Source organism: Oryzias latipes, chromosome 1, assembly GCF_053564925.1.
Source record: "Oryzias latipes strain Hd-rR chromosome 1, Olatipes_Hd-rR_3.1".
NCBI classification, from domain to species: Eukaryota; Metazoa; Chordata; class Actinopteri; order Beloniformes; family Adrianichthyidae; genus Oryzias; species Oryzias latipes.
In genome coordinates this window covers 42,309,467-42,328,726 of record NC_136237.1, presented here as the reverse complement: position 1 = coordinate 42,328,726, position 19,260 = coordinate 42,309,467, and the positions used below count along the sequence as shown (strand labels likewise).

The 19,260-nt window shown below is 46.0% G+C and overlaps 1 protein-coding gene across 3 annotated transcripts in view; it reads left to right on the top strand.

Moving 5' to 3' along the window:
* The window catches only part of lcor (ligand dependent nuclear receptor corepressor), a 91,758-nt gene extending 78,248 nt beyond the window's left edge, over positions 1-13,510 (top strand). For all 3 annotated transcript variants that reach the window (XM_078948572.1, XM_023956803.2, XM_078948570.1), the window contains one exon: positions 2,308-13,510. In XM_078948572.1, coding sequence (XP_078804698.1) covers positions 2,308-3,436 — 1,129 coding nt within the window. In that variant the 3' untranslated portion in view covers positions 3,437-13,510. The remainder of the gene's footprint in view (positions 1-2,307) is intronic.
* Positions 13,511-19,260: the final 5,750 nt, after the last annotated feature.

The following is a 19,260-nucleotide window of genomic DNA, read 5'->3' as shown; positions in this document are numbered from 1 at the left end:
GATCGCTTAGAAGCAATGGATTCAACATCCCTGTTTTTAAAGGTTAGGCTTTAGGCTGATTGTGGGGAAATATTTGTTCTTATGATAAAGGCCTGGTCTCTACATTCTATCATTTTATCACTTTTTTATTTATTTATTCATTTATTTATTTATTTATTGATGTGTGTGTGTGTGGGAGTGTGTGTGTGTTTTTGCGGGGGGGGGGGGTTGTCGCACGGTTTGTCTTGTCATCTTGTTTTTCAATTTTATTGTTTTTTATGCACAGCACTTTGAGTGACATATGTTGTTGAAAAAGTGCTATATAAATAAAGGTTGATTTGATTTGATTTGATAAAAAAAATACATAAATAATGATAAATAAACATTGAGTCAGTATAATGATAAAACATTTCCAAACCCAGATGACAGAATAATAAAAGAAAACCGTTTTTTAGGACAAATCTAAAGCTTGGAGCACAGAATGAGTTAATTAAGAATTGCTTAATTGGAGTCAGAGTGACAGCTTGCAGGAGGCCGTCCCATCTCTGTCCTATAATAAAAGCAATACGAGCTGAAAGGAGTTCAAACTAAAAACTCCTGACATGTTTTTATAAATGATTATATAGAACAAATTGTACTTTTTATAAATATCCACATGTTTAAACCAGTTTATTTGTTGTTGTTTTTTTTATCCTTTTGACGTCTTTTGAACCGGTTTATGTCATTTTAACAGTGACTGGTTTATTTTATGGATTTTTTTATTTATTTTTTGGGTATTTCATTCTCATTCTACATATTTTTTGTTATTGTAAAACCAAAAAAGCCCATCTAAGGACAAATGCTGCAAAGGGGCAAAAGCATTATGGTATGGGCTGCTGTTGGAAGGACGTCTATGTTTTTATATCCGTCCTCATTCAATAAATCAGTCAATTCAATTAAAAAAAACTGGGAAAAGCTGAAAACCAATAAAATTATTGTTAACAATGATAGAAAAAGACTAAAATAGCAGAAAAGGTTAAAGACGGCTGATAGAAAATGTTAATGCAAAAGGAACGGATGTATGTCTGTATTTGCATTCAAAGACTTAAAAGGTGAATTTTGTTGGACGATAGACGAGACTGAGTCTGAGAAGCTGAAAAGAAGCAGAAAAATCCTCCAGGACTGACTTAGTTCAGTTTGTTGAAATTGAAAATTGATTCAATTCAAAAGGTAAATAAAATCAGAAAATGCATTAAAAGCACATCTGTTTTCATTGCTATGCAGTTTGACCTGCCCCCCCTCCCCCCCCTTTGGGGAGGCCCCTTCAGGACATTTCACACTGGAAAACCTGAATGTTACGGCACGCTGTGGAAGCCTGAACCGTCCGACGCTAAGTGCGTTAAAAAGTGATAATGCACACTTCGTCGGCCATTAACCCGCTTACACCATGGTCACTTGCAATAGAAATAAATAGTAAACAGATTTTAGTCCTTAATTCTGTTTTTTTTTCCAATTTGGATCGCTTTTTTCACAAAAAGCGGACCATTTGTTACGTGGTGCGGCGCCACGTAACAAATAAACCGCATTGCGCCGCACCACCGCTGCAGTCAAGACTCTGCGATATATATATGCTGATCGTCCCGATGGGTTGAGAAAGCATCAGTTCAGAGAGAAAGTTCCCCTCTTACTGCTTGTTTTTTTCCAGATGATGAAGCAAAAGGTTTTTTAAAGAAGCCGGCACAGTGATACTAATCATTTAAGCTAGCTGACCGGAACTTTTTTTCCCCCGTGCGGTTATCCTGTGGTATATCACTTTTTAATGCACACCCAGCAGCCAATCAGAATCCAACATTCTCCCGGACCGTGGTATGAAACAAAAATAATCTCATCTACGCCGTTTTGAAGGAGAAGAAAACGTGTTCTAGTCATGGCTAGAATTCTTTTTTACCCTACTGGCAGATTTTTTTTGGGTTATTTGAAGAAAATTGGTTGAATCTCAAAGTTTTTTATTTATTTTTTACTATTCAGTGTGTTTTTGCAGTGCAGTTTTTTTTTACACCACCCACCTTCACCCAGGTGGTTTCTAATTGGTTAAACAGACCCGATCCAGGTTATCAATAATGTTATCTCAGGTTCAGACTGAGAACATCCTTAGAAACCTGTTGAACATAAAGGATGTAAATGTTATTGTTTTTTTTTTTGCATGATTTCATTCCAAAGTTAGAAAAAAAGCACAATTTCCCAAAACTATTGTGACAATCAACTCAAACTGTCTTTAGTGGCGCAGACGGCAAATATAAAACCCCCAGTGGTTTATCCGTCGCTGACTCGTCTTGTCTTTTTCTGTAGGTGTTCGCTCAAAGCAGAGCAAACCCTGTCCGAGGTGGAGGATGAAGACGGTCCGATGCCAAGAACTCTGCAGGACAGACTCCGGGAGGGCTACGCCAACGCCAACTCCTTCAAGCCGCCGCTGGCCCGCTCTCTGCGCATCAAGGAGGAGCTCATCAGCCAAAAGCATCGGCTGTTGAGCCAGCCCACGCCTCTGTCGTTGGCTAGCTTAGAGTCCGCCGGCTTGCTTAATCACGGGCAGTCCCACTCGCTGCTCAGCCAGAAGAGCTCCGCCTCTTTCTGGGGGAACAAGGCCCAGCTGGAGAGCCTGATGAAGCTAAAGCAGGCCAGCGGCGCTCTGAGTGACCTCAAAGACCTGCCTCCGTTCCTGGAGAACCACCACCACAACCACCACGGAGCCTTCTCCTTTAAGGGTACCCTTCACCATCAAAGTCACAATCAGGTCTCAAAGAGCCAACACCACAGTGAAGGCAAGAGAGAGCAGGGCCACTCCCCCCCCGTGGATCTGAAGATCCCCCAGGTCCGAGGAATGGATCTTTCCTGGGACTCCCATTCCTCTGACCTGTACGGGTTCGGCGCCATGGGCGTGGGGGGAGGGGCCCACGGCGATAGCACCCTAAGCCGGAAGCTGAGAGCCATTCTGCCGAAGCAGAACCGCCGCGGAGGAAGTCTTGGAAGCCTGCTGGACGGGTCGGGCGACTACTGGAGCTCCGATTTGGACCACTCCAGTTCTGGACCGGCCTATTCAATCTCTGACGTGGAAGGGGACCCGAGCTCCAAGCAGCCAAGGAAAAAGAGGGGCCGCTACCGGCAGTACAACAGCGAGATTTTGGAGGAAGCCATAGCAGTCGTGATGAGCGGGAAGATGAGCGTGTCCAAGGCGCAGAACATGTACGGGATCCCGCACAGCACCCTGGAGTACAAGGTCAAGGAGCGCATGGGAACCCTGAAAAACCCCCCAAAGAAGAAGCTCAAGCTGATGATGAAGATGGAGGCAGGAAGCCAGGATTTTCCCGCCGAGTCCGAGAACACGCCCACCACAACCCCGAGGGAAGACGGCCTGCCGCTAGCAGCTGCCGAGCTCAAGGACGATGTCCAAGAGGACGACAGTTTCAAACCAATCGACTAAACCATTTACACGTGTCAACCTCAGTCACATGACCTACGTCAGACGAAAAACGGATGGGGCTTTCTTTGTGCCATTTTACTTTGCAGTATCCGGGTGAGCACAAATGCAGGGATAATAGAGAGAAGGAGGCTTAAACAGACTGGAGAGGATCAACCAATCGGAGCGTTTTTATGCAGCGTCACTGGAGGGATGCTGAGCAAGCGTTTGTTTAGCTTTTCTAACCAGGAGCCCGACAAATGCAACTGAAGACACTCATTCAAAATGACAATGAATTCAATTTCCTTAAGCATGCTGATAATCCCCCACCCGAAACCCCGGCCTCCCCTCTTCTCCGGACTTGAACCTCTGATCCGCCGCTGCGTCTGAGCGCAGCCCGGGTTCTGGACAGATTCGATTTCAGGTCGAACAACTGAGGGGGGAGGCTTAAAAAAAAAGAAAAAAACAAGACAAACTGATGAATGGGTCCCTTTACCACACCCCCCCCCCTCTCTGGAAAGTTGTGAAGTGAACTGTCTTTTGCATTGGAAGCTAACTCTAAGGTGAAACCATACCATTGATATTCCTCTGAAGGGTTCGGAGTCCAACCCATTCTCTCTTATTGCCAGGTAGCCATGATGCTTTAACTGCAAACCTTTTGTTTCCTCCTTGAAAATCTTCTGCTAATCTCTGTGTGGACGAAAGCAAGTTGACGCCGTCCTTTTCCGAACGAGAGAAGACACACAAAAGTCATTCAGGGATGCGTGTTTGTGAGTTTTGTGGACACTACTGACTTCTAGAATCAACTTCTTTTCCTCTATCTTTTGGTTTGATTTGTTTTGCTTTCTTTTGCACTACACTTTGGGTCTGGCGCTTGCAGACCAGGTTACCTCGGCATTGTTGCCCATGCATCATGCACTTATTATGGTCTGTCTCTGAAGCCCCAACCTTGCAACAGGTCATAGGTGCATGTCGCCTGCGCTGGCTGATTCATACTCAGATCCAGAACGTTCTGAATTCACCCTCTGTTTTTTTTATTTTTTGTTTTGCCAAGGGACAACTTGAAGGGTACTCTGATTATGGATCAGCTGTTTTTAAGGCGGGATGCTACCTCATGGACCTGCATCAGTCTGTCACTGCTGATCCCGGAAAGGCGGAGCCACCTGCAGGTTGGTGACCAAAGTGAGCTCGACCCCCTGATGGAGATATTTATGGGATGACGGCCTTTTCGGATCAGAATGTGCAACTGTGCTGCTATCCAGCTTATTATCTAGCTCTTAAAAAAGGCTATGGCTAGCCCAGGCTAAAGGAGTTTAGCTCGTCTTAGCTAAATACAACATATTGCTGTTGTTTTGTTTTGCTTTTTTTATTTTTGTTTTTTTAAGCTAAGCAGAAGCAGCTTAATTTATGAATTTTAGAAGAAATTCCTCCCCCTCCAATCTTAGAGATGGTTTCAAAGGCAGTTATGTATGAAACAGTGTGCATTTATTTTGAAGGGGTGTGGAGTTTTGGGTAGTAGTATGCAGTGGGGAGGATTAGTTAGTTGGGAGAGGCAGATTTTAATATATTTCAAGTTATTATGACTGATGATGTAAAAGCCAATCCATAGTTCTGGTTGTGTTTGCTCTCTCCTCATTTTAACTCAGGGTAACTGAGACCGATGATGTGGGTTACAAATGTGATGATTTCTTGTTGGACCTAATATAGGCAGGGAGGAGGACAGGCCACGCCTCCCGCTCCTGCTCTGTCTGTGGTGCAGACCATGTGACCGTCCACAGACCTGCTATCCAATCTTGAAAAAAAAAGAACGGAAACCACCGGCGTTGGGTAAATGAAATGAACTGAAATAGCACTTTTCTACCTAAGAGTTAGAGAAAAATGGTTGTAGCTCTTCTCAGAGGCAGACGGAGCAAAGAGCGACGTGGAGGGCACGGATTCAAAAAGCTTTAGTGTGTGAAACCTTTCCGAGAGCTGCAGCTTGGACCCAAACTCCTTCTTTTCTCCACCTAATTACCTCTGCGCTAAAACGAAAAAAACCTGTGTGCGGGTCGATTTCCCTCCTCTCGCTTCCAAACGTGGCTCCTAACACTGCCTGGTGCTCACCCAGTCTGTGAGACCCTCCTCTAGAGGTCTGCAACACTCAGATGGGATGGGGATTCGCTCCTTTGGAAATGTATTGTGCATTTTATTTATTTGATTTTGTTGAAAATGGCATGCACCACTACCTGGCTGATTTGGAGGATGGAGCTGGAAAAAGCTTAAACACAGAAACACCCGGACTGATGTGGTGAGAAGGAAGTTGTTTACCTGTTGCATACAATCTGTCGTCCACTTTAAAATGTTTGCTGGCAAAGTCCTACGCAGAGCATTAAATGCAACACTTGAACAATGCCAAGCGTTGGAAGTGTCTAAAAGGTTGCTGCTGGTGCGGCGTCGGGCGATGCGCCGATCCCATAGTTCAAACAGGATCGAAGCCCGGCGGCGCCTCTTCTGAACCCGCGGCCGATAGTTAGAAGCGGCGGCGCGCCCGCTGCGTCCTGAAATCTCTTCATGGGATGCATGTAAAGCATAAAACTGTATTAAAACAATGTAATTGGCATTTAATGCACAGGTTTGCGTGGATAAACTCCACCAGAGCACTTAGACGGAATTCCCCTAAGAGGGGTGATTCTATTAAGCCAAACAGTATGTGAGAAGAATTTACACTAATCTCTGAATCATCTGTAGACCTTCTCTCTTGGTTCTTAACTTGACCCCTAATGGACGTTTGGGCTCCTAATCTATTTTGGTAAAACTCCTTAAAACGAAGGAAGATTTTCTAAAGTCCCCTTTCAGCCTGATCCTATCTACTGAGGTGCATGCCATTTAAGATATAGATGATATATATATTTATTTAATCTTCTTTCTGTTGGGTTTTATGGAGTGTGCGGTTAACGGGTCCACCTGTCCAGAGAAAGCTCCTCTCAGACGCTCCAGTTAGAAATGGCAGACTGTTGTTTTCCTCACGCCGCTCGCATCGAAAAATGGGTATTCTGGTGCCGGCTCCCCACAGTAGCCTTCCAGACCTTCTCAGGACTGAGCCAAAGGGTTGGGCGGCGATATTGGTCAGTCAGAAGACGGCGCCGACTGAACTACCTAAACTCCTCAACCTTAACCGCAGGCGGGAGGCAGATTCAAAGGGCGGGAAGGAGGCAGCAGATGCGATCTGGATCACCGTCAGGCGCAGATCAACTGGCACCAATAGGACGAGAGATTTCAGCTGGAGTAGCCATCCATCTACTGAGGACCTTTGGTCAAAGGGCATCAGAGAACTGGGGTTAGCATCAACCGGACTGAAGAGATTTCAGTTTCATCCCAAACCGGTCCGTCCAAAAGTCTAGAACTCTTCAAAAGATTGTTAGAGGTTCTCACAGTGTGGAACCGTCCACAGATGAAGCAGCTTTAGGGCCGATGCTAACGCTCTTGAGACTATCGGAACTTTCCGTCTTTGTGCCGGTGGGCACGCCGCTGCAAATCCGATAGGAAAAGCTGCTTTTCTTGGATTCAGAATCATTGATGGCGTAAACAGTTGAAGGAGCGTGATTTGCTTGGTGTCACCGGCGACGCCTCCGGTGTGACAGGCTTAAACCGCCGATCTGAGTCGCCATCCCTGCGACACTCGCAGTCCTCGGTTCTGCTCTTCTCTACAGCCCTAACCTCGTGTCGCCTCCACTTTTACCGCCGTGATGGCAAAAGCTGCTAAACTCCCGAAAACGTTTGCCTCTTTTCTGGTGGGATGTAAATCTCCCATCTGAGGGTCACCAGAAAGGTCAAACGTCCAGGTCCCGCCTGTGAATCTGCGTCCCGTCTGTGAATGCAGGCGTGCTATACCTCACTAGCAGAACTCGTTCTCCTTTCCGTGCCTCAAACTCTGATGTATCCCTTACCGGGGTGCTTGGCGGAGCGACAGCTGATACTCTGGGAACTGCTCTGTCCTCCAACGGTTTTCTTTTCTTTGCTGTGTTTTCCTCTCACGAAGGGAGGAGGGCTGTGCCTCAAATGTCTGACTGACCAATATCTACAACCCTAACACTTTTCAGGTTTTTCTTTTTTTTTTTTGCAACAAAACCTCTTAGAAGTGATGGACCCGCAGGGATTTCTTTCAGAATTTTCTGGGGTCTGCATGAGAAAGTCCAAATATTTGGGGATTCTGTTGTTTGCTCTCACCCTGGAGGCATCTGGAGCGTCAGGTCCCACCCTGCTCTGAGAAAGAAACACTTGTTTTAGATGAAACGCAACTCCAGGTGGAAACTTGACAGGAGTCGAGAGGGGGGGGGGGGGGGGGGGGTTAGGAAGAACCAGAGTCTTGGAGGAGGCACGGGGGGGCAGGTGGACACGTTAACCTTTTCCCTTCATCGTTTATCTTTCAAGAGGACAAACCTTTGACACTGGATTCCACTAAAAAGACAGGAAGGTGTTCTAGAGCTGTATCTTTCTGATTTGTATGTATTTATTTGACTGTTTTTGCATCTTCAGGTAAACCACTCCCGTTGGTCTTTTTGTTCTTTTGTTTTTCCTCTGAGTGGAAACGTTAAAAAACAGATAAAAAAACTGCTGTAACCTCATGAAGGAAACACTTTTGTTGGAACGGTGCACAAAGTGGTGGCTTACCAGGAAAGGAATTACACAACGTATTTGATTGCCGTCATCCGTTTGGCGTTCTGTCCGGCTGCATCACTGGTTGTCATTTATACCTCAGGTCCGACCATTAACAAGCAGCTGATTGTATAATAGAAACACACAAAAGGAGAATCAGGATTTTTAGTACCGCTTGTTTTTCAGGCTTTTAAGCAGAAAACTCTTTTCTGGCTGTTCTGCTGGGATTCCTGCCCTTTTTTTCCTACAAACACAAACTTCATTCTTTTCAAAGTAGAATCCAGGTTTCTCGTGAATGCGTGGCTGTATTCTCCGGAGCACACTCAGCCGTGTGAACACCTAGAGCAACACACACACTCGCCCTCCTCACCGGGTAGCCACGGGTTTCTGTGGGCGGATTATATGTATAATTATGAAGCTGGAGTCTGCCGTGTCTCTTTTAGAAGCAGGTGGGTGGGTTTTGTCCACAGCCTGCAGAACATCAGCCCCGCTGGCGGACTGCGATCAGGCGCGCTGGGACGCTGCAGGCACTGCCTCTGTCCAAAGCACTTTTCAACAAAGACACCTCTCTGCTGCCGCTGACTTTCCCTTCAGACCGCTGCGTGTTTCTGGAAGTCACTTCCAACAAAGCTCGCCGTATTCCAGCACTTTGAAAAATCTTTTTATTGCATTCATTCGACTTAACCGTAGGGGGAAAAAAGCACAAACCTGATGGACATCTCCTTCTTATACAAACAGCTTGCTTTCTTGCTGTCTTTTCATTCCCTTGAAGGTTTTACGTAGCTTCACAAAAGCAGAAATAAAAAAAAAACTACGTTTATTTGGTCTAAAATAAAAGTTCCTCACATTTTTCGGACACGTTTTTCTGCCGAAACGTTTTTTTTTCTAGGACGGAAGCGGCGTTCGGATTGGTTCTGAGGCGCCATCGCTCAGAAATGTCAGCACAACCATCTCCGCAGCGGATATTTGAGCACAGATCTAATTGGCCAGACACGCCGCCACGGCGATGCTGATCAGCATCCGCAGCACTTTCCAACCCCCCCACTCCTCAGAAAGGGGATTATTTTTAGCTGCAGGTGGAGTGAAGACGACAGAACTGGCATCTGTCTTTAGTTGCTGAAAAACACCATCTGCAGGTAGGCTAGACTGACGGGGGCCGCCGCAGGTCTGAGCATCATCAGACGCTCCCAGCAGGTGGATGAGATGAATAAAGGTCGCCGTCCCCCCCACCCCCACGCCTCCATTAACCGCCACGCTTTTAGCGAAACAACCGGCAGAAACGGCGACGAAGAAAGCCGCCGCCGTTGAGGCTTTGCTGCAACATCAAATCTATAGGTTTAAAAGAAAAAAATCTGGAGCTATATGAAGGCAATGTAAAGCTGCCGTTGCCATGACGATGTTGCAGGATTGCTCCTATGTGGAGGTGTGTCTGGCCCTTCAGAGCCACTTAGGTGGACCAGCTGTTGCTCAGGCGTTCTCCTCACATTTGCAAATGTGCAGATTCCTGCTCCTCACGTTGTCTTTGAGGAGAAGTCACAAACCCCTCCTCGCCATTGCTGGGGGGTGGCCGTGGTCGCCTTTTCACAGAGGCTTTGCCGTGCATTTTTATTTTATTTTTGCAGGACAAACGCCCCCCCATCAGGTTCGGACCGTTCGGTTTCTGTTGCTTCTCCTCCTTCGTGGCAATGGCCCCCGCCTTCACTTTTGGTTCATGCGTGGAAAAGCGAGGAGGAGATGCTGGGATTCTGCGGGAGTTTTGGGAGCCGCAGTGTTTTCAGCGGCGTCCGCTCTGACTTGCGAAGCGTCCGCTCCATGCAGATCGGCGCGCCGGCCGGCGTGTATTTATAGCAGAAGGGGTGATCGATAGACGGGTCAGACGGAGCAGCGCTCGCTGAGCGGAAGCTGGAGTCCAGCCTTCAGACAGGAAGTTTGGCAGCTCACATGAATCCCCCCCCCCAACAGAGCAGACCCCTGAATGTCAAGCTGCTGCAGCAACAGCACCAGTCCAGCCCCCCCACCTCACATTTAGGCTGAAGTTCCTCCTGAAAGCGACAGGGCTCAACAGAAAGCTGGTTTTCTTCTTAGTTTTGACTGATTCTGTTTGTTCTTTTCAGCCAAATACCTTTTCAGTGCTTTATGAACAGCGAGGATTGTAAATGGGAATAATTCTTAGCTTACTCAACGCCCCGCTTTGTCGTTAGTTTAGAGGTCAGACTTGTAGGAGCGAGGACCGTCGCCTTCCCAAACGTCCAAGCCGTAAAAAAGTGGCTCAGAAAACGGAGCCCTTTGATCCGCAGAAGAGGGAAAGCGACGCTCACACGTTTGTTTTTGGGTCGACAGATGTTCTCCATCACGCCGTTTTTGTTCTTTTGGGTGTGCAAAAAAAATATAAAGAAGAAAAAAAACCTTACAACACAGAATACCTCAGAAAAAAGAAGTCCATGTAACCTTGATGACCCTCATTTATCGTCAAATCTTGGCCATTTATCTCCAAGGCACTTTCATCCGTCGTCTCTTGTGTCCCCCCCCCCCCCATCCCACGCACACACACACACGCACACGTGCTCGTCTCCTCGCCGTGCCAAAAAAAGCCATGCCAGAAAGCATCCGCCGGGTTATCCGCTCCAGACCTGCAGAGCCTTCTGGGTCTGGGCCCGTCTCCATCGGTAAAATGTGCTCACGCTTGTGGTTCTGATTGGGTTTGCTGGCATCACGGACACGGGGAACACTTGAAACTACACGCCGTCCCGCCTCCATCCTTTGGCATTCTTCTCTATGTATCCTCTATTTATCTTTGTTGAAACTGAATGTAAGAAAACACAAACACTACAAACCTCTAATTTACCTATACATATTTAAGAATAAAATACTCTATATGTGCACATAGATATACCTATACAAGCCCCACAGAGACACAAACACAAATGCATATGTATATAGAGAATCTCTAACGTCATATACTTTTATCTTGAAGAGGAAGAGGAAGAGCCTTTTCCGCCACGATTCAGGGAAACAATGCAGAAGTCCAGTGCAGAATGTTGGGTAGAATGACTCCCACTCTGTTGCTTTTGGTGTTCGTTTTCTAACTCAGTCCGTGCTTTTTATCGCCCTACGATGTAGCATAGGGGGGAACGGCCCCGGGGGTCGGGGGCCGGCGGGAGTTTGCCCCCGACGGGAGCCGTGCTGAGCTCGGATCTGGCGTTGTTGTCGTCTCTCGGAGCGGTTTTTAAAGCAGAACACTGTATTTTATGGGGTCCGTGAAATGGGAGGGGGTGGGCGACGAAGGGCTGGTGGGAGGGGCCTGTTGTCATGTACATAGAAGTGCTGTCGCCGTGGCAACGCCGCCTGTCTTTTCTGCAGGCGTGGACTGAAAGGCCCGGTGGGATTTTTACGTGTAGAAAAGACTGTTTAAGATGAAGGAGGGGGGTTGGGGGGGGGGGGGGTGCAGTCCTCTTAATAGTTTTGCATGCTGGTGTACATACCCCCCCCCCCTCCCCGTCACACCCCTTTGGTGGATGATGAGGCTGCTTTCTCCTCAAAGCGCTTTCTTTAAGTTAAACGTTTGAATTGGAAATTGTCAGCAGGACAGATTCTGATGTTTTTGAAAATATCGTCCCTAAGAAGAAAAAGAAGAAAAAAAAACATTTTCCTGTGAAAGGAGGAGCACCTGAGAGGTGTTTGTCCCTGAAACAGCGTCCCTAGTGGTTTTTTGTGGCTCTTTTACGCTTTCTTTCTTTCATGTAGAGTACTAAAGTGCGTATGGGTGTGAGTGTGCGTGCCTGTGTAACAAGTGACGTGCATCGGTTGGTGTTTTTTGTTTTTTCCTCGGACGAGTCCACATTTTAGCCTCAGAGCTGCTGTTAGGATCACACAGGGGGGGGCGCCGCCTCGGAACGCCCCCCTCGCCGTCTGTATGCCTCCCTCACGGCGCCGTACAGACCCAAATTGCATCACGCAGACACCCTCAGGGATCCTTGGACACACCGCTCTCACTTCTATTCAGGTACTACGCTGAGGCCTAGCAGTGATGCTTTCTGCCGTTTACGCCCCTCCCATTCAGACTAAAGTCTAATCGGACCATCACAGATCTCTAGAGTTCCCCAAACTTGACGAGCGGCTCGGTTGTTAGCACTTTTGGCGGGAGCATCTGCGATTGTGTGTCGCTGCGTGTCCTCGCCGTTTGTGTGGCCGCACAGAGCTGGGTCGAGTCCGTACACGTCCGTTTCCGCTAAGCGGCGCGGACGCCGTCGCCTGTTAGCCTGGTGTGCATGTCGGGAGCGTGCGATGAGATTTTGTACCTCTTAAACAATCATCGTCGATGTTTTCTGAGATCCATGTGAGATTTTTAGCAGATGATTCTGTATTTAATGAGCTGTCCTTCTACATTCCTGATGGTGACTTGGATGGCAAACCGATCTTTCGGTTGTGGTGGAGGTCGCTGCGTTGGCTTTGGAGACTCCCGGCGATCCCCGCAGGCGTTGTCCAAAGTCCGGATCCGATTTCCCGCCGCAACAAACCCGGTCTTTGCTTCGGTCTCAGTTTTTGTCCTGCTGAGATTTTTAAGTGTTGTGTATCGCGCCTGCCTAGGTTCTTAGCGGGTGGCTGGACGGCCCGCCGCGCCGCGGCGCTGGCCGGCTCCGATTCCGTTTCCCTCTCTTTTCACTGAGATTTTGTTTTCGGGTTTGACGATATACCTCATTCCTTCAGTCCGGCGGGCCATCGGAGGGGGCGGCGCCGATGCTCAGGACGCTCGAGCCCCCTCTGACAGTGTGGTCCCGCCCGGACTGTACCTCTCACACACAAAAACAAACACACACAAACACACACACAGGTTCTCCAAATATCCAGATGGACCTCATTTTTCAATATCTACTGTTTACAGTTTGACAAAAAAATTGTATAATTTAAAAAATATTTTCTCATATTGTAGTTTTATTTATGTACAATATTTCTTTTTGTTTGTTTTTTTTGTTCAATTTTGTACTTTGTGCGTTGGACTTTTATTCTTCTAGGCTTACACTGATGTCCGTGTATATGAGCACTTAACAAGGATCAAAAATTATCTGCTGTGTTTGATTGTTTTGTTTTTTCAATTTTCCCTGTTTTCAGTTCAAAATCTGATTTTTAGTTTGGGCTACTAAATAAATCATGATGTCTAATTTTGGGACTTTATTTTATTTTTTACGAAAAGATGAAAGATGATCATGATTACTCTGCTTTATTTTGAAATTCATTTTGCATTGAACATCAGGCAACGTTGATTAGATCTGTCTTTGTGCATGTGTAAAATACTTCACTGGTTATGTTATATTCAATTTGTTAAAAAAAGGAAGAAAAAAAAAGAAATTGCCATTTTTGCCACACATTTCAGCTGTAACGTTGTGTAAGGTAGTATTTACTGGATGCTAGAACTTTCTTTTCAAAACCACTATTCTTCTAATAAATTTTGTTGTGAAAAAAAAATGGTCTCAGCTGATCGGTTCTTTACAACACAAAATAGATCAAACAAATATACACAATTTACTGCAGTAGATTAAGACAAAACACTTTTACAGAAATAACAATGTAAAATTATCAGAAAAAAGTTTTAAAATTATGAGAACATAGTCAACATTTGATGACAAATTATTGTATATACAGTATATATATATGATTTTTGTGATTTTCTGAGGAAAAGTCTGTTGTTTATTTTCAAAATAAAATTAATAATAATGCAGAAGTGTCGTAAGTAAAGCAGATTCAGCAGATCCATGAGCTGTGTGACGTCCATCCCATAAATTAATCACGCTGTCTTTCCTGAAAGACTTCCAAAGTTGAATGTAACATTTTTTTTGGGAAAAATCTTTGCTTTTTACTTTTTGAAGCATAAATTGACGACTTTATTTTCCTAAAATCCGGACCCTGCTGACATAATTGTGCGTCTTTCCTCTCATTTATTTGTTCGTCCTTCTTCGCGGTCATGTTTATGTTTGCATGAAGTCGTGTCTTTGGTGATAAACGTTGACTTGTGCAGCTGAAATGCGTTTTAACCGGCTACAGGAAGGTTAGGGAAGGTAAAAGGTAAAACCCCAGGGCTGCTCTCCCCCCCCGGGTGGATAAAGGCCACACGATAAAGGCAGCTGACCCTTTGAGGGAATAAAACCAGCATCCCGCCCGGCTGATGGGAGACGGCATCAGCAGGGTGGCCGCTCTGATTCGCCGTCACAAAGCTAATGGCGCTCCGCGAATGACCATAAGTCTGGATTCCACAGAGAAATGTTCCAAAGAAACAGAAAAAACGTTTTCCACCTCTTTGAGCAAATGCCACCCTGGTTGGGGTAAAACCAGAGCAAACTCCACACAGAGGGGTCCCAGATGGGATTTGAACCTGGACCTTCTCGCTTTGAGGTGAGGTGCCAACCACTGCACCACCACCATATTTCTCTTTCGAACCCAGGCTACATAAAAATGATTCCAGCAGATGTGTTATGTTGCCATGGCAACCACACAAGGTCAGGGCAAATTGAATTGTAAATAAAAAAATAGCCTAAACCACAAATACATATGTGTACTATACTGAAGAAATTAGTTAAAGTAACTTTTTCATAATTTTTATCGTATATATGTATATGTTTTCATATATATGTGTAAATATATATATATACATAAATACATATTTTCTTGTTTTAAAATGTTTTTATCCAGAAACTGTCAATGTGAGAAGATAAACGTGTTTTTTTTCCTTCTGTTCCTGTCACTTTCCCTGGATTAGAACTTGTTTTTGTTGATTTGTGGACATAAAAAGGAATTGAAAAGTGAATATCCTGTAAAGAGAAAAACAGATTTATTTGGCGGTAAAAACAGACGGCACTGCAGCAAACTGCTGACTCAGCAGAACAAATGGTCATAAAACAACAACGAAAGCTTTCAGTGTGACTAGAGAAAAAAAGACTAGATTGTAAGACTAGATTGTAAGCGGGGCCTTCCCCCTGTGAGCAGAGCTGTCAGGACAGCTGAGTGAGTGGCAGGTCTCTGGCTCCCACAAACGGCTTCCAAAATGACCAAACAGGAGCTTTCTAAGGTGAAGTTGGATGTTCATCCACAAAACGACACTTCAGGAAATTCCTGATGTCACAGGACATGTCATGCAGGTCAAAAAGGGGCGGGGCCACACAGCATGGCTATTTAGCCCCAGAATCCTCAGAGCTTGTCTCAAATATTCCTCACTGTTGTCAGCTTTGTGCTGTCAGACCTAAAGTCTGGAGAACATCAGCAGCGGTGAAACACCAGCTAATTGTTTTCCTGCTGCCTTTTTGAGCGCCTTAAGTTTGTTGTTACACAGCAGCCGCACCAAAAATACACGTTTCTGTCATTAGTGACTCTGATTTCATTTAACGCGTCATTATCCATAACGTCGGTACATTTCTGCCTCTCAGGATCCGCTCAGCAAACCGCTTTGCCTCTCTCCCCACTTAGCAATTATTTGGTCTTCCGAGTCCTCTGCCTTCTCGCTTTCATTTTGGTCTTCAGCGCTGCGGGGCGTTGCAGTGAGGGGCGGCACAAAAAGACAAATAACTTTTCAGGGCAGTGGAACTAGGTCATCCTCTTATCAAATATTTATCCTCCATAATAGGCCCCGGGCTCCGAAAGGGCTCCTTCTATAGCTGCTGTGTTTCTCTGCCTCCAGAGTTTGTTCTTTCACTCTGATGGTCACATTTCTGACTGTGGGATTCAGGGAAGAGGTTGAAGGTTCCACGTTTCTCCGGTTGGTTTTCACGGTTCCATTCATAAACGGCATGGTTTCTTACCTGTAAGCCCCGCTGTACGACGCATGTCAGCTTTGTGCCGTTCCTGTTTTTACCTGTTTTTGTAGAAAATTAAGGTGGTGGTTCAAATCCCGACTGGACTGCTATCACAAACACACCTGTAGTCTAAAGAACGGCTGGTGTGGAAACCTTCCTTTCAAAACGGACCCTGCATGGAAAAGCCTGGAATTTGGGCTTCCTATTGTTCAGGACCTTTTTCTCAAATGTTGTAAAAACTGTGATGAATTCATGTTATTCTGATGTAAAGAGGAGCCTGTGATGGATTTTTTTTTTACATTTAAAGTCTCAGATTTCAATCATTTGGATTTTTTGCTCTTGGTCAATTCGTCGTCTTTGTGTTTTGTTGCTTTGTTCTCACAAACTGCTCCCCAACACGCATCCCGTGTTTGTCCATGTCGATTCTTTCAGTGTGAAAATCACATGGAGTCATATTTATTTTTATTTTTTATTTTTTAACTTGTCCTGTCCAACAGCTGGGCAGACAGATGACAGCTGAAGGCCTCTTGTGTTGGACATATTTTACTTTTACAACAGGGGTTATGAATCTTCTGACAAACCAGAAGTATGTCTGAATAAACCCCTTTTGGAATCAAGGCCAAACTTTATTAATTTTAATGATATTTGAAAATCTTTTGTGTTGGACCGGACAGAAAAGGAAAGGAGGGAAGAAGAGAGAGGGATGTTAGAGGGGGGGGGGGGGGGGGGGGTAGGAGGGTGATCATAGGAGGGGGGGGTAAGACCATGAAGCAGCATAAAGCAACAAGCTACTGGATGCTTATCATTACGGTAAGGTACAGATAGAATACAAATCTCAAAGGGGCGGGGCCTGTCCACACACACTCAAATGTTATAAACACACCTGCTAGCTGCAAAAATGTCCACATGTCAACATGTACACAAAACATATAGTGTTCACACACGCATACCTATGCCTTTAAACCAACTAGTGTGAAATCTTTCATTCATTCAATCATGCAAACTATTAGTGCAAAGGTGAGCTAACACCTGTGCTCAGGTGAGTGTTTATGTTGTTCTAAAATGGATGGTGGAATGTGAAAAGAAGGAGGAGGAGCGCCCAGCCACCCCCACACCCCCTCTGCAGCAGCCACGGCAGCCAGAGGCCCCCCAATGCCACGCGGCAGGAGGCAGAGAACAACTGCCCCCCGGGTGACCACGCCCGCCACCCAGGCCAGGGCCAGCAGGACCGCCGCGAGGCCCCCAGAGCCAGAGAGCAGGGAGGCATGGGGGGAAAGAGAGTGCCGCCCTGGCCCAACCAGGAGAGCAACCCCTCCGCAGCGCCAGCAGGGCCCAACGTCAGGCCCCACCCGAGAGGGGTGCCCACAGCCCCAGACGAGCACCCCATCACCACCCAGGGGTTCTGGGCATCCCCCCGCCCCAACCCCAGGTACGAGCCAGGACCCCCCAAGGAAGACCCGCTCCGCGCTCCAGGAAGCCACCCACCAGGCCCACGGTTGGTCCAGAAAGGTGCAAGACAGGGGCCAGCCGCCCCCGCCCAGGAAGGGGGCACCCAAGGGAGAAGGGGGCCCACCAGGGTTGTTGTAGACATGGCCCGACCAGGCTCAGCCACAGTTGGAAGTTTGGCGAGGCCCAGCACCCGGCGGCAAGGACCAAAACCCACCCCAAAGGGACACAGACACCCCCGGCTCAGGTGTGATGTGATCCCCGGCTTCTGGCCTTGCCAGAAAGCTCAGGGATCCCCTCCCCGCGTGGAGAGAGCACTGCCAGGCCCAGGAAACTGGCACCTGGGGGAGACGGCCGCCGTTGTCAAGGGCCCAGCACGCCCTACCAGGGATGGGGCAGGGGACAGATGGTCCAAGGTCCCACCTTTCTTTTGAAATGGGTGTGTGCGTGTGTGTTAGTGAGGGTGTGTGTGTGCATGTGTGTGTGTTTATGTTGGAATGTATATTTTGAGGGGGGAATGGTGTGTGTACAAAGGGGGTGCAGTTAAAATTGGCGGGTAGAGCATGCAGTCATATTTATGCCACCGCGTTGCAAAAAAAGAAAAAAATTTGCTTTCAATTTTTTTTTTCAAAAACTATTTTTTCAGTAATATTATGTTGTTGTTTTTCTTTATTTTTGTCATAAACACTTCTTTTAGTAATTTGTCTTTCAGAACTGTAATTGTGTTTGTTTAATGTAAAACTCCATAAAAATACATTGGGTTAAAAAAAAACACGATTTTTTCAAAAAAAAAATTTGCTTTCAAATTTTTTCTATGTTTTCGCCTTAAAAAATTAGTCTTTTCAAAAAAACTGTTTGCGACGTAAATATTTTTGCATGTCTTGTGTCTCATCTCACTTTTTCCTATCTTTGATTTTCAGCAGCCGTTTGACGGCAGCTTTGTCACGCTAAACTGGAACTTCTGAGAGCAAAGACAAAGATAGGAAAAAAAATAAACATTTGTGTTGCATTTGCAGAAATATTTTAAAAATGAAAGCAAAAAAAAAAATTGAAAAAAAGGTTTTTGAAGGCAAAAAAATGGATAGCAAAAAACTAAAATTTGAAAGCAAATATTTATTCATTTCAGTTTTGTGTGCAGCGTCATGGCATAAATATCACTCCATAAAACCAAAAAGGACTAAAACTGCGTGATGCACTTCTTCCCCCAAAACTGCTGCAGGATTCAGGAGCAAAACCGCCTGAAGTCCCTCCTCTGAGGTGATCCCAAAGTCCCAGCCCAGCTCGGGTCAGGGCTCTGCAGGCCTCCGGCTGTCCCGGTCGGTTCTCCTCACCGCCTCACCTGTGGGTTTTCTTCTGTCACTGACAGAACCGGCGATCTGTTTCCACCTGAGCATTTCGTTCAACTTTACAAATGCAAAGAGATGCTCTAAAGCCAAAGAAGAGGCTTCAAAGAAATGTTAGTAATAAACCACGCCGTCTGCAGAAACGGTTAAACTGTCAATTAATTAATAAACAGAAGTAAAGTGAAAAAATGCAAAGTTCTTTTTTAAAGTAACATTTGCTGCAAATGACTCTTAAGGTCGGTCTGGATGATCTTTAGTGTTTCTTTGTATCAGAAGCATAAAGGAAATGCAGCGGAGACGCCATTAACCAGCCTCCTCATTCATCCGAATGAAAACCCTGCAGGCCTTGGGAATTCTCATTTAAGTTGGAAAAATAGCAGCGTTCATAGTAAAGGGAATTCAGTGAGTTAAAACCAGTAGACGGGACTCCACAAACATCTCCATGAGCTGAAATAATAACCACTAGAGGGCGCTGCAGGTTTTTGCGTCAATGTTTGCCACTGACGCCGAAGCAAAAGCGCCGTCCAAAGGAAAGACGGAGGAGAATCTGATGGTTCTGCTCCTGAACTTCATGAAGTGTGTCTTATTATTATTTTTATTTTCCATCCTCGGACTAACAGCAAGTCGTCAAACTGGGTCACAG